At 38.7% G+C, this 14,117-nt stretch overlaps 2 protein-coding genes and 1 long non-coding RNA gene across 3 annotated transcripts in view; 2 read left to right on the top strand and 1 right to left on the bottom strand.

Annotated features, from left to right (window-relative positions):
* The window catches only part of gatb (glutamyl-tRNA(Gln) amidotransferase, subunit B), a 24,988-nt gene extending 22,413 nt beyond the window's left edge, over positions 1–2,575 (bottom strand). The window contains exons 1-3 of the mRNA XM_016292579.1: positions 2,343–2,575; positions 1,269–1,419; positions 1,034–1,147 (exon numbers count right to left, since the gene is read on the bottom strand). Of these exons, the coding sequence (XP_016148065.1) occupies positions 1,034–1,147; positions 1,269–1,419; positions 2,343–2,506 (429 nt within the window). The 5' untranslated portion in view covers positions 2,507–2,575. The remainder of the gene's footprint in view (positions 1–1,033; positions 1,148–1,268; positions 1,420–2,342) is intronic.
* Positions 1–12,111, top strand: part of LOC107600638 (uncharacterized) — a 19,441-nt gene extending 7,330 nt beyond the window's left edge. Inside the window, exons 2-3 of the long non-coding RNA XR_001610825.1 lie at positions 10,105–10,112; positions 12,101–12,111. This is a non-coding gene — a long non-coding RNA (uncharacterized lncRNA). The remainder of the gene's footprint in view (positions 1–10,104; positions 10,113–12,100) is intronic.
* On the top strand, positions 2,666–3,546 carry dctpp1 (dCTP pyrophosphatase 1). The gene has a single exon (XM_016292580.1). The coding sequence runs from the start codon at positions 2,786–2,788 to the stop codon at positions 3,266–3,268; it is 483 nt and encodes a 160-aa protein (XP_016148066.1). The 5' UTR covers positions 2,666–2,785; the 3' UTR covers positions 3,269–3,546.
* Positions 12,112–14,117: the final 2,006 nt, after the last annotated feature.

Here is a 14,117-nt window from a genome sequence, read left to right as displayed (position 1 = left end):
GAGAGAGAGAGAGAGAGAGAGAGCGTCACATCAAAGTGGAGTCAGCTGTCTTAACCGTGGCTTGTGTACTGCAAACACATACCAGCTTCATCACTGTGTCTGTCACACGACTCTGTTCCCCTTTCGGGCTCTGTCTTTACATTTCTTTTGAAAGATGAAGCTCGCGATTATGGTAAGGGGTGTTACATTTCCGACGAGTGCTTGTGGTGTTCGGCCAATCACAATGCACCAAGTGTTTGAGAGAGGCGGGGCACAGAGGACCTACAATAATGTACAGTATTTGAAAAAGAATGTATTTTTTGAACATTAAAGCATGTCAACATATTCTGTTACACCAAATACACCAAATAACGATCTTTAAAAAAGCATCATATGACCCCTTTAATAAAAAGAAGAAGAAGAAAAACTTCTGCTACCAAGGCCACTGAGAAAGTGGCCAGTCACTGTTGAGGACTATTGAATCCTGTCGTGATGAATTGAGCGATGCATCACAGTACAATTCATTCTTATTTATTTAATTATTTTCTAAATGCTCTCAGGATATTTACAAAAGGTGAGTTTGGACTGCATGTTTGGTGGAGGAAAGGGTTCTCAGAACTGCTAAAACATATGAATGTTTTTTTAAACGACATTAAAAAAAAATTTATTTGGCCTTACAAATCCAATACAAGAGCTGAAACATTGCTCGGACCAGAGCTTGAATGTTTTAAGCTTTTAAGAGCAGACACTGTTATTCATCTACATTAGTGGCAGCTATTCTGTTTCCTGCCTGTTCAGCATCACTTCTTCATTAAAGCCCAGGGAAAGAAAGAGTGATGCGCTGGATATATGTACATGTCTCTTTGACAAACAATGGATCCATAAAGCAGCTAATCAAAAATAACAACCATATAGAGTTGGAGGCGTAGGAAAGACGTTTTTGTCCATTGCATTTGTGTCATCAGCACTTCTATCCTTTGGAGTACGAAGATAAAACTAAGAAACGCTGACAAATTCATTAAGCACCTATATATGTGCAGTTAAGGGAACTCACAGGCATGTCTGCATAAAAGTAGTGCTTCCTGTCGAATAGTGACTTCCTGTTGATGGTACAGTTGAGAGCAAGGCCTGTCAACACAGCAGCCGCCACACATCTTCTGTTCAGTACCTTAGGAAATGTAGCAGCAAGACATTCAACAGAATTTAGAACTTCAATGAAATGACAGACATAATGCAGATTTATATTGGTGTGTGTAGATATGTGTGCGTAATTTTGTTCATTTACATACTGGCAGTGTTCCTGGCAATGAAGCATCAAAATGTGAGACAAGTGAGTTTGGTGGAGCCAAGAATCTAACATGAGATCCAGAGAAGAGCTTTGATGTGGACTGAATCTGAGCATGGATTTCCAGACCCACAACACCAACCATCTGAGGAAGACTAGACAACAAAGCCCAAGAGATGAAGAGTACTTTCGGCACTTTATGGTAACTTTCATTACATACATTTATTTAGCAACAATACATCAAATTGATGTTTAAATACTTGGCTCTTACAACATGTACAGTGTTATTGCTTAGGACGTTTGGTGTGTTATTTATTCTTATAGTAGCTATTTTGTGGCATTGTTTAAGAAAACAATGTGGCATTGTTTAATTTAAGAAAATTGTAATAAAGAGATCTAAAAATGTGGCAGTAAAAACATTTATAATGGTACAAGAGATTTCTATTTCAATTTCTGTTTAAATTTTTCAATTTTAAATTGTAATAATGCTTCATAATATTAAAGCTTTTAAATCTGCTTTGAATGATAAGAGACTTCTTTACAACATTACACCAAAGCATTTTAACAATAGTGTAGTTTAAACCCCCCTAAAATAAAATAATTTTGTGAATTCTCTGATCTGATCTCTTTTTGTAGACTAAAAAAACAAGAATAAAAAGATCCGAAAGCCACTATTAGGAGTAAAAAATGTGACAACCAGCCACAGTGGTGAATGTATTTTAATGAGCTGTGATCATTTTAATTGTAATGAATATTATCAAGGATAATTTATTTGATTTCATAAAATACTTAATATACACATTAACAAACACCAGCCGTTGTTTGTTTTTTTGCAGTATGTATTAATGACATATAATGTATATACATTTTTTCAGAGCACATGTAAAGTCAAGGTCAGCAATCAAGTATGGTAAGAGTTTCAAATCTGCAGTCTGTTAACACATACACCACATTCATTAATTCCATTAAACCAGAGAAAGACCATTACTCAAATCCCTCATGTTGATAACAAATGTCAGAATGCCTGTCTACAACCGATGAACATCCTACATGGCATTTGGGGGCATTTGATTCCTACCTTTTAGTATGGACTTTGGGCTGAAGTTGAGTTTTGGATCCAGATGTCCATATTGTCCTTATCACTACATTAAAACTATCAATATGATATAAACTTTGTGATTTATTAGCATATTTCCTTAGCTTAAAGAACATTCTGCTGTATCCTGAAGAAGAGGCTGCCATGCTTGTGTTTGTGTGTGGGCAGATGGTCTATGTAGTTTTACAGAGCCACCAGGAACTCGCCAGTGTAACGTATGATGAGAAGAAAAACTTCAACTCCCATAATGCCAGTAGCGCAAACTAGGCCAAGTTTCCGGCGACTTCTTATGACGGCATTCACAAACCTCGTATTGATAACTGTGGGGCAGTTGGCGGGAGATTCACGCATGTTCCTGCACGTGAATAATTATCTTTGAGCACTTCTCTATTTTCAGGGCTTGCCTTTCGCTCGTTTAAATTACAATGGCGCTGCAGCAAAACGGGATCGTATCCAAACAAAACGGTGACACTTCCAGCCATCACCCATCTACGAACGGGAACGGAGAAATCCAGCATGACCGGGCCGAGGGATTCACTTTCACCTCCGAGCCCACGCTTGAGGACATCCGCCGCATGCAGACTGAATTCACGGAGGAGAGGAACTGGAGCCAGTTCCACAAGCCGCGGAACCTGCTGCTCGCGCTGGTCGGGGAGGTCGGGGAGGTGGCGGAGCTCTTCCAGTGGCGCGGGGAGGTGCAGGAGGGTCTGCCGGACTGGACCGAGCCGCAGCGGGAGCACCTGGCCCAAGAGCTCAGCGACGTGTTGATCTACCTGGTTGAACTGGCAGAAAAATGCCACGTTGATCTGCCTCAAGCTGTCCTCCGCAAAATGGCCCTAAACCGACTCAAGTACCCGGCCAGCAAAGTTCATGGGTCTGCCAAGAAATACACGGAGTACAAGGACTGATGTTCTGAGTTTATTTGAGGAAACTGACGTTGAGTGCCTTAAAAACTGTAAAAATCCATTGTGCTCTTAACGTTGCTGGTTTTTATTTCATTTGAACTAAATGTTAGCACTACCACTCTTGCTTTACGTTGAGCTTTTTAGAATTTGTGTGCACATTTCTGGCTTAGTTTTAAAGTTCTTTTCGTGGTTTTATTTGACCAAACAAAAGCTGCCGTGGACAGTATAAGTTGCTTTGCTGTGTAGTGTTTTTGCTTCATCACAGTAAAGTGTTTTGCAGCTCACATGGTCTCTGTGCATCTGTTCACTGTTTCAAACGTTGAAATTCACATTTAAAAAAAATATTAGCTGCTTCTAGTTTCACTGGCACTTTTCTAAAATTTCATAAAAATCCGTTAGATGATTTGTGGAGAGCATTTATGACTTAGTTCAGCCACGAATCTGATCAAACACATGAACAAGTAAATAAAAAATTACTAGAAAATTCCAGGCAAGAGTTTGATTGGATTTTGCTGTTAGTTATTGGTTTCAGTATGGTACTGGTCGGAACGTTATTGGAGTGAATAAAAAAACAAAAATACAAAAAGGTTTTTAGTTCTAGACATTGTAAAATGGGTGCAATTATTGAACAATCCTCTAAGTGATTTTTCAAAATACACAATTTTGACAGGAGTTCAGTAATTTATATTGCATATGTCATAATTCACTCTATTTACAATTTAAATATTTGTAAATTAAATTCACAATTAAATATTTCCAGTTACCCGATTCCATCTGCACATTATCAAAACCAATGCCATTCAGACAATTAAGGAACAACTCTGGCTTTCTGATTATCATCTTGTAATGTTTGTTATTCTAATGGTACACCTCTAATTAGCAACGTTAATATTTGGACACCTGATTAAATTCATAAGCTCATTAGTATTAGAGTGTTTTGTCTCCTGAGCCCTGCTGTGTACATTAGTAAGACACCTTAACATTGCTAAAGAGTGCTGAAGAAACTACACAAAGACTCGAGAGAAGTGTCTGACAAAAGCGAAGCAGACCATTTTGGCAAAAATGAATATTAGAGCGTTAAGTGTATTTGAGTTGCTTAGAGGAATAGTGAAAATGTACTCACCCTCAGGCCATCCAAGATGTGGATGCGTTTTGTTTCTTCATCTGAAATAAATTTCAGAATAAAAACTTCACAATAATTCTCAAGTAATCACACAACGACAGTCCATTAACATCTTTAGTGAAAAGTTCCATTTTTGTAAGAAACAATCCATCAAGGTGTCAAACTTTAATACCATGAAGTCTATCATCCATAATAATGCTTCCCCCAGTGAAAAGGTCAATCTCCTGGTGTCCTCTCACATCAAAATTCACTGGCATATTTGATTTGATTATTTTGGAGTCTTTTCACTTGTAGATGCTTCTTGACCTGTTTATATATAGCATATTTCTTTCCTGAGTCAGATGAAACAACATTTTCACTGGAGAAAGCAATAGACTTCTATTTTAGCCAGAAGCAATACCTTGATGATGAATTTGTTTCTCACAAACACGCAGCTTTTTACTTCACAGGATGTTAATTGATGGACTGGAGTCGAGTGAGTTCTTGTGAATTATTGTGAAGTTTTTATCAGCTGCTTTGAGTTGTTTTTACTGCATTATCAAGATGATGTTACAAACAGAGCTAGCATCTCCCAGACATTGTTGATCTATTGTGTATCTCTCTCTGTGAGTGTCCATAGTGGGGGGCAAAGTGAGCTGTCAGCATCCTGCACCATAGGGGATGCCTTACTGCTGCTTTCTCCCTCGCTCAGTGATTTCTGATGCCACTCAGACTTTAGTAGCCAGACAGTGATTTTCCCAGCATCTGCTATCCATTTGATGTCATTCAGAACCCGAGTGTCTGTGTGACAAAGAACCGAGTCATCTTTGTCACTCTGATTTCAGCACGCAAAATCCAACTTGTTTTTCTGTCCATCTTGACAGCTGTAAACAGTCTCAGAATATAAAATCGGGGAAATCTTGCTTTTAAAAAGCTGCATTTTAAGATGTAAGACCTAGTGTTAAAAGTTCATCGTCCTTTATCCAGATCCACAATAACGTTTTTTCTCAAATGGGACTATTTTGAGCTATATCATCTAGTCTGATTTTGTTTCTGAATGAGGCATCTACAGGGAATGAAAGCACTAACGCCTCTGCCCCATTAAAGTAGACTTCTCATTCCCTCTCATTTCTCCCATTTTCCCTGAATCACACAAATTCAAACAGATGATTGAGCAGCCACAGAATAGACAGTGATTTCAGTGATCATCACACTTTAATTCAGTTCACCACGGGAGAACTCTGAAATTTTACTGAAATATCAATGTTACAATAGTGCTGCACAGAAGAGCATCTCTAAACACAGCAAAACTTAAAGTGGATGAGCTACAGTAGCAGAAGACCATAGAAGATTGGAAAAATGTAGCCTGGTCTCGATTGTAGGGTGGTGAAAATAGATCCTTGTCCAACAGAATAGTTCACCTACATGTATTCATATATACATAGATGCAATAAAATTGTCATTATTTTCTCTTTTTCTGTTCAAATGTTTTGGGTCAGTACAATTTTTTTTGTAGGTTTTGAAAGAGATCTCTTCACCAAGGCTGCGTTTATTTGATTACACATACAGCAAAAACAGTACTATTGTGAAATATTATTACAACTTAAAATAATGTCCTTTTAAATTTATTTTAAAATGTAATTTATTGATGGCATAAGCTGAATTTTCAGCATGCACTCCAGTCTTCAGTGTCACATGATCCTTCAGAAATCATTCTAATAGGCTGATTTGGTGTTTAAGAAACATTTGAATTATTATCAACATTGTAAATAGTGCTGGTTAATATTGTTTTGAAACCATGATACATTTTTTTTGAGGATCCTCTGATGAATACAAAGTTCAAAAGAGCATGTATCATTTACTTGAAATAGAATTTATTTTGTAACAATGTAAAAGTTTTTACGGTCACATTTAATGCATCCATGCTTAACGAAAGTATCAATTTCTTTAAAAAACTCTCACTGACCACAAATATTTAATACTTTTATATATTAAATCATTTGTACACACTTAATAGGTTGTATTTTACATGAAAAGTCACCAATGAGGCTATAAAATCTAATTGAAAAGCTACACTTGACCGTAGTTTGAACCTTAAACTTTAATTCTGTTGATATATTTTCTGAATGGCCTAGTTAACTATCAGCCTATTACATTCAGCTCCATGCCTCCTTTCAGATCCAACTAATCCCTGTGCAGATCTCAAACTGTTGTTCTGGGGTGTCATCCGTATAGATCCACTATAGAAGAACCTTTTCCCACAGGATGAAAATGAAAGAAAAGAGTGCACTTTGTAACATCAGTCAAATCAAAGTGCTATACTGTGGAGATGGACCAGCGCTGCATGAAGAAAGAGCAGTTTGAGAATTTCTCACAATGACACTAAAGTGCCACACATTCCCACAGCAATAACATCAGCACATTTTGAGTAATGGCTCTGATGACTCTAGCCCCTGTATAAGTGGACTGGAGCGTGGATGAGTGCACATGCACACAACTCAGATTCCGTAATTTATTTCCTGCAAAACCTTCAAGAGTGCGGTCGAAATCAGGGTCAGAGAGATGAAAGCACAAGAGTGTACTGCAGAGAAGTGATACAACACCGCTCACATACTAGAGTTCCTGTTTCTCTATAAAGAATTTCTTTGTAGAACCCTGACCTCATCCGGCCTCCCTGGAGCCCCACGTTTGACAAACCGCCAGCACCTTAAATTAAAAGGTTTGTGGGGAATATCAGTCTTTTAATAAGACATTCTTGACCTTTCAGATGGGCAAAAAGCTAACAAAAAAAATTCAGGTTGTCACAACTGTCTATAACGAAGAAAAGAGGTTATGAAATAATGAAATGCATGAAAAGGAAATCTTATTAACTTATTCATCTTTTATTATTATACCAAAAATATGAAAAAAATTTTTTTTCATCAGAACTGATTCACTGCTTAACAATATTTTGAAAACCTTACACAAAAACACATTAATATAGTTGAATCAACATATGCAAACAAAATAAACAAACAAACATAAAAAAGGAAATTATACTATAGAGGGAATTCCTGCAGACCCTCGTGACTCTGTATGAAGTTTAAAAATCTCTTAAAATATCACACAATTTGAACGTATATGACAAGGGATAGTTAGTTAATGTTGGAAAATATCAAGTGGTGCAGCTGTTAATATATAATATAATATGATATGATATGATATGATATGATATAATATAATAATTAAAGATTTATGCAATACCCTTTAGATAGCTTTTACCTTTCTTTGATTAATGTGTAAATTTTTCAGGGTATGAGGAAATTATTTCTTAAATGGTTTAAATTAATAATTTGTATTTATTTATTTAACAGTATGAAACTAACTTAAATACAAAAGAGTAGGCCTACATTTCCAAGAATCTGACGTGTGTATTATTTTTTCTTTTTTTTTTATCATGGACATTCATTATGTCACTGACCGATTTACCCCTTTATTTATTTATACTTTTACTTTGGCTACATTACTTGTCGATTCAAATTTCTGATGCTGTTTTATTTTATTATGGTTCTGTTCTGTATTTGTTATAAATGAAATGAAAAAGTCTCGGAAATAGTTAATACTTGTGATGAATACAGAAAGCGGCTTTCTGTTGCTGCTGTAGCTTTGTAGTTTCCCTCTCAGGATAAAAGACTCCAACTGACGTCTCTCTTGAGAGGGCGGCAGACAGACCATCATGGAAATCTTGTATTCAAGATAGTTGTTGCCATGTAGGACTGTTGCTATGGAAGAGATTCCAATTGACTCCCTGTACTAGCAGTCAGAACAGACCAATGGCTGTTTGAAAAGCTACCACCAGAGGGCATTTTTCACACGTGACATATATCACTCAACTTAATTGAGTTTGAGTTTATATATGTAATTTGCATGCAGATATTTACTTGATTCATGTGAATCGTGCTTTTCTACATTAAGACTGGTTCGAATACACAAACAGATATATACACAAATACTCTCTTTGCTAACACACACATGCCTCATTTGCAGAGATCTATTACACACATAAGATCAACCTAGAGGTAAAACCTGCTATTGCAGCTGTCTATGGCACAGTAATATTGTCAGTGAGAGTGCACTGTATCAGTAACAAAGCAGCTGAATAGCAGATGGTGTGGTTTTCCCTTTTAAATTAGAGATTTGTGCTAATTTCTCTTTGAGGCATAAAGATCCAATGATTTGGTCTGAATTTTAAGGTTGTGCGTGTTAAATAGTATGTCGTTCCCGAGGGGCAACCTCTACAATGTCATCATCACCATAAAAATGCTTCTGTCAAAAACAGATGGCCTCCTTTTACCTTACACAATTCATCCAACTATTGACTGATCATACATCTGTGTGTGAGTGTGGGTGTGTGTGCATGTGTGAGCACGATGGAGTGTGTGCGTCACACGATTTCTCGGAACACTCAGGTAGTGGGGCCTGAAGGCACTATTTATGGTACTCGAGACTAAAGCTGAATACAGATGAAAAATTGACACCCTCACGTTACACTCAGCACTGCAGCCAGTTCATGTGCTTGAAGTGATCAATACCAATGTATATAGGTAGCACAGTTATATAGAATGTCCATATAGAGCAGAACACAGTAAAATACAATACAATCATAGGTTTTTTTATATTTTATTATATTTTTTTTATTTGCATTGCAGTTACAACTATAATTTGTGGAAACGTCTTTCCACTCGTAATTTTTGTTTTTTATTTATTATCTGCTTGACTGCAGTGTGAAGAAGAAATAGCAATGTTGCAGGCTGATGAGTTTTCTAACACATCTGTCCGCTTTCAGATAGTGCCCCTGGACAGAACTCTTAAAAACCTCCATCACAATATCAAATATGATGCAATTTGTGGAGGAGTCTCCTCCATGAGCTATTTTGTCCTCCTTCCTCTCTGTCTGTCGTATCACACCTCCGTGTTTTATTTTTCACTTTGCCACATCCTTTTCCGGCTGCTGCGTCTTTCTCCTGGTTTGACAGGTCATTGCTCATGCCATATAGGGACAGGAAACCTCACACATCTTCCCTCACACGCGAACAGTGCAATGAACAAGCAACATGCTTTTGATTAAGTCTCCACTTCCCTGCTTCAAGATATATGCAATGCATGCAATTTAATCTGCTGCCTAATTATACTAGATAGACTGGTGTGATTGTGTCCTCTCACCAAGGCATGTGCTATTCCTTGAGGAGCAATGAGTAATGATGTTTTTTCCCCAGCATCCTGTTTTCAAGTATAACAAGAAAGAGGTTCCCTGTCAATTTATACTTGATAGTGATGCTAAAACTCCCAAATATTTGCTGGAGATGTGGCCACTCTGCCAGACGTGAAGAGCTTAGCTTGAGAATTTGGCGTGGGAGGGATTCACTGAGCTTGCTGATGAAATAGGAAAGCGAGTAGAGCGTGACAGCAACTTTTACTGTGGATCACATTATCAACACATGCAACTCTAAAGGGTGGAAACTGTGAACTTAATCTTTGCTAAAGTAAGGCAACAGAATGTTGTTAATTGCAATTAACCACCCCGGTGTTCTGTTATAGCATGCATTACATCATTAAAAAGGACAGAAAGCTTTATGAAATCTTGTGCTAGTTTATCTAGGCATAATGCCACTACTTCTCTCAAGTAGCCTGTTTAGAGCTGTGGTTTTCCACTGTTTCTTCAACAGGACTAGCAGGCTGATCAGATGTAAGATCTTAGTTTTTCATGTAAGTTAAAGTTAAAGTTTTTCATGTAATATATATAGATTACTCTTGAAACAGGGTAGCTATATAGGTTTGGGTTATATGTTTAGGTTATATAGGTAAAGCATACCTATAGGTATATGTAAATTATGTTTATATATTTCTTAGTTTTATATGATTATGTGTCTGTCTATATGTAGCTCTATATGTTGGTCCTGTAAGGCATGACATTTCGTTACTTTGCATGTCTCCATGTATAGAGGCGTTATAATCATTTATAATAATATTATTTATTAATTTATGCATTTAGCAGACGCTTTTATCCAAAGCGACTTACAGTGCATTCAGGCTATACATTTACATATAATAAAGCTCACTTGAAATTAAACTTGAACTTAAACTCAGAATTGCAATTTCAAGGTAGTAAATACATTTAGCTGTAATTTTTTTATAAAAATGCAGAGTTTGTCAAGACAAAATTTGTCTGCAACTTGTGTGTGAATGCGTGTGTTAGATTAGTTTATATGTCTTAGATTTATCCAATAAAGCCTTATTTATATTGAAAAGAGAAGTATCTTGTGTTTTGTGCTCACAAGTTAATGTCTTAAACTGCCGATCTTGTTACATGTGCTAATTAATAGTGTTTTCACTATATTTTGGATATAAATATCCATTGCAGAATTGATGTCATACGGCTCGTTCACTGACTCGCTGGCCGTCTCCGTGATCAGCCGTAAACAGTGATTCTGTCCTAATTCCCTTACATATTAATGGTGGAGTTCCCTTTAAAATCTTAAATGATTCCCTTTGAGCTAAATTATTGACCTGTTTCCCTTACAGTGGCTTGTCAAATCTTGTTAGAAGTTTTACTGATTGAACTCTTTTTTGAAGTTTTACTGATTTACTGATTGGTTGATTGATTGATTGATTGAAGGTCAATAGGCATTACAAATAGATAAATATGTTTAAAATGCCACCTACACAAATTTGTATTTATTTTATATATTGTCATATTTAATAATTTAGCTTTGTTAAAATTAACTTTGGACAAAGTTTGAACCAGTTATTTCAGTTTTTAAAACATACTATCATAGCATTTATTAATAATTTGCATTATTTTTTCAAATTATAATAATTATAAAAAATATAATTATAATTTTTTAGTTTTAATACTTCTATTTAGATTTAATTTATATTCTTAGTTTCAGTAATAGTAAAGTAGTTCAACTTTAACTTATTTTACTTCATTTTAGTTTTTCATTACTTATAGTTTATTTTATTTCAGCTTCATTTCAATTAACTAAAACATTTTAAAAATAGTTTTAGTTTTAGTTAACAATAACAGCACCGGATAGAACACTAAATTTCCCAGAATGCATTACTGTAGCTGTGTCAATATTTTTTTTTTCTGGCATTCCAATTGAAATTCAAATGTAACTCTCTGACCGGTGTGACCAATTCAGTTCAAATTAAACCATTTCTGATTTTTTTTTTGTTGCCAACTGTGATATTTAGTTAATGCTATTCAGGGGAAACTTGGCCCAGTCCAATGTAAGGCGCCACCCATGCCAGCTGTAGTGCAGCTCTTATCCAGCGTGGCGTCAGACAGCAATGATGGAGTCATGGCTGGGCACTGGTTTATGTGTGAGGTTATAGATTATGTATGGCGCCTGTGGCATGGCATGGGCTATGTCTGCTTGCATATTTCATTGGTATGCTGGGGAGCTTCAGATCTCTTCATCTTGTTTGTTGAAGCTGTGAAGAAGTTTAAATTAATTTTAAAACAGAAGGATTATATTCACTATTATTGAACTAATATGAGTTGCTGATAGAGGTCTAAATTCTCATGGACAATGTAAGCTGTGCTGTACTGTGCTCTGATTGGGGCAGAAATTACGAATGATAATCAGCTTACATCTGAATCTATTCTCAGAGGTTTGCAGGTTATAATGCAGATATTTGCCAAATATTCTACTGTGAATATCTTATTAAAGTTTCAATGCAAAGTCAAGTCTGTTCATGTCAAGTCAAGTCTCGGATTATCGTTTGGATGTTTGGATCACTTGTAAATAAACTGCACTTGGATTCTCACTTCAACTCGCCTTCAGTGGACTAATTTGTTACAGAATACAAGACCCCCACAATGAACCCAGCAGTTTCACGTCTCCTCTGCCTTCGTTAAGGAAACCGGGCCATAGAGGATTATGTGGAGGACTTTGTCACCAGGTGGATTTTAATGATGTGGCCCTTAAGGACATATATTTCTGGTGGGTCTTAATGAACCCATTTGCTCCCAGCTTCCTGGGGGAAAGGTTCACTGGTCCCTTGCTGAGTATATAGACTTTGCTCTGCGGTTGAGTGGATCTGCTTTCACTGTGGGTGTCGTGGAGAAAGAACACGGCACTAAACCAGAGCCAGAGTCTGCTCACGTCACGTCTGTCAAGCCAGAGTCTGTTCACGTCACGTCTGCCAAGCCAGGGTCTGCTCACGTCATGTCTGCCAAGCCAGGGTCTGCTCACGTCATGCCTGCCAAACCAAAGCCTGCTAACATATTGTCTGCCAAGCCAGAACCTGCTCATGCCATGTCTGCTACTCCAGGACATGTTCACACCATGCCAGTTAAGTCAAAGTTTAATCATGTCATTTCCACAATGTTAAAACCTGATCACGTCATGTCTGCTAACGTCATGTTTGCTACCCCAGGGCCTGCTCACGTCACGTCTGCCAAGCCAGAGCCTGCTCACATCATGCCGGTTACTCAGGAGATTCTTCACAATATGGCCGCCACACAAGAGTCTCTTCGCAAAATGGCCACCCTTCTAGAGTTTCGTCACGTCTCAACTGATCTTCCAGAGTCTCGTCACGACATGGCCGCCATTTCAGAGTCTGCTCACGTTACCCCCGAGTCCCCGGCCAAGATGGCCGCCACGCCTGAGTCGGATGCTGAGCTTGGGCTAAGATTGAAAAGACTGATAGCTAGCGTGATGGATTTACCACTGATGTCGGTGAGAGCTGCAGGCATCCCGGTGAGACGTCAGCGCTCTCAAGCCCAACTGTCAAGCCCTCGGCTGCCCTTACTGTAATGGCGGTCGCCATTTTGAGCGTGTGGACTGCACACTCTACTCCTGAGGCCTCTCCTGTCCAGCCTCTCCTGTCCATGAATCCAATCCAGTGCCTCCAGAAGTGGTAGCTTCCACTGCAGAACCTCTAGAGGTGGCGGCATCTGCTGCAGAACCTCCTGAGGTAGTGGCGTCCACTTCCGAACTCACTGCCTGCCCTGTCACGGCCACGGAGGCCGTTCACGAACTTACAGACTGTTTTGTCACGGCCACGGAGGCCGTTCACAAACTCAATCTGCACTGTTACGGCCACGGAGGCCGTTCACGAACTCACAGACTGCCCTGTCACGGCCATGGAGGCCGTTCATGAACTCACTGTCTGTCCTTTCACGGCCAAGGAGGCCATTCAAGAACGCTCTGCTTGTTCGGTCACAGGCAAGTGGTCTGTCCATGTCTCCACACCGCCATGGCTTCCTGCTCTGCCGTCATCACCCTGCCGCCCTGCTCTGCCTGCACCGCCATGGCTGCCTGTTCTGCCTGATCCACCATGGCTCCCTGATTGGCTTGCTTCACCATGGCTCCCCGCTCTGCCTGCTCCGCTATGGCCCCCCGCTCTGCCTGCTCCGCCATGGCCCCTCGCTCTGCCTGTTCCTCTTTGGTTGACTGGCCCTCCGTCCCTCCGTCCCTCCCCCAGTTCCGCCTCCACTCCACCACCCTTCTGGACTTTTTGGGATTTTGTTTGGGCGTCTGGAGCCGCCCTTAGAGGGGGGATATGTAATGTGGGGTTTGGGTTTTGTTTCATGTTCATGTTTTCCATGTCTTTTATTTTGTAATTGTTTCCTGCTGTTAGTGTCATGCTTCCCTTGCCTCATGTCTCTCTGCCTTGTGTATGTCATGTTCTGATTGGTTGTCCTAGTCATTGGTTTGTTCTTGTCATGTGACCCTCTTGTTTGCTGTAAGTAGCCATCAT

This window comes from Sinocyclocheilus grahami, unplaced genomic scaffold, assembly GCF_001515645.1.
Source record: "Sinocyclocheilus grahami isolate Dianchi unplaced genomic scaffold, SAMN03320097.WGS_v1.1 scaffold288.1, whole genome shotgun sequence".
Taxonomy (NCBI): domain Eukaryota; kingdom Metazoa; phylum Chordata; class Actinopteri; order Cypriniformes; family Cyprinidae; genus Sinocyclocheilus; species Sinocyclocheilus grahami.
The sequence above is the reverse complement of the archived record's forward strand: the minus strand, read 5'-3'. Positions and strand labels throughout refer to the sequence as shown.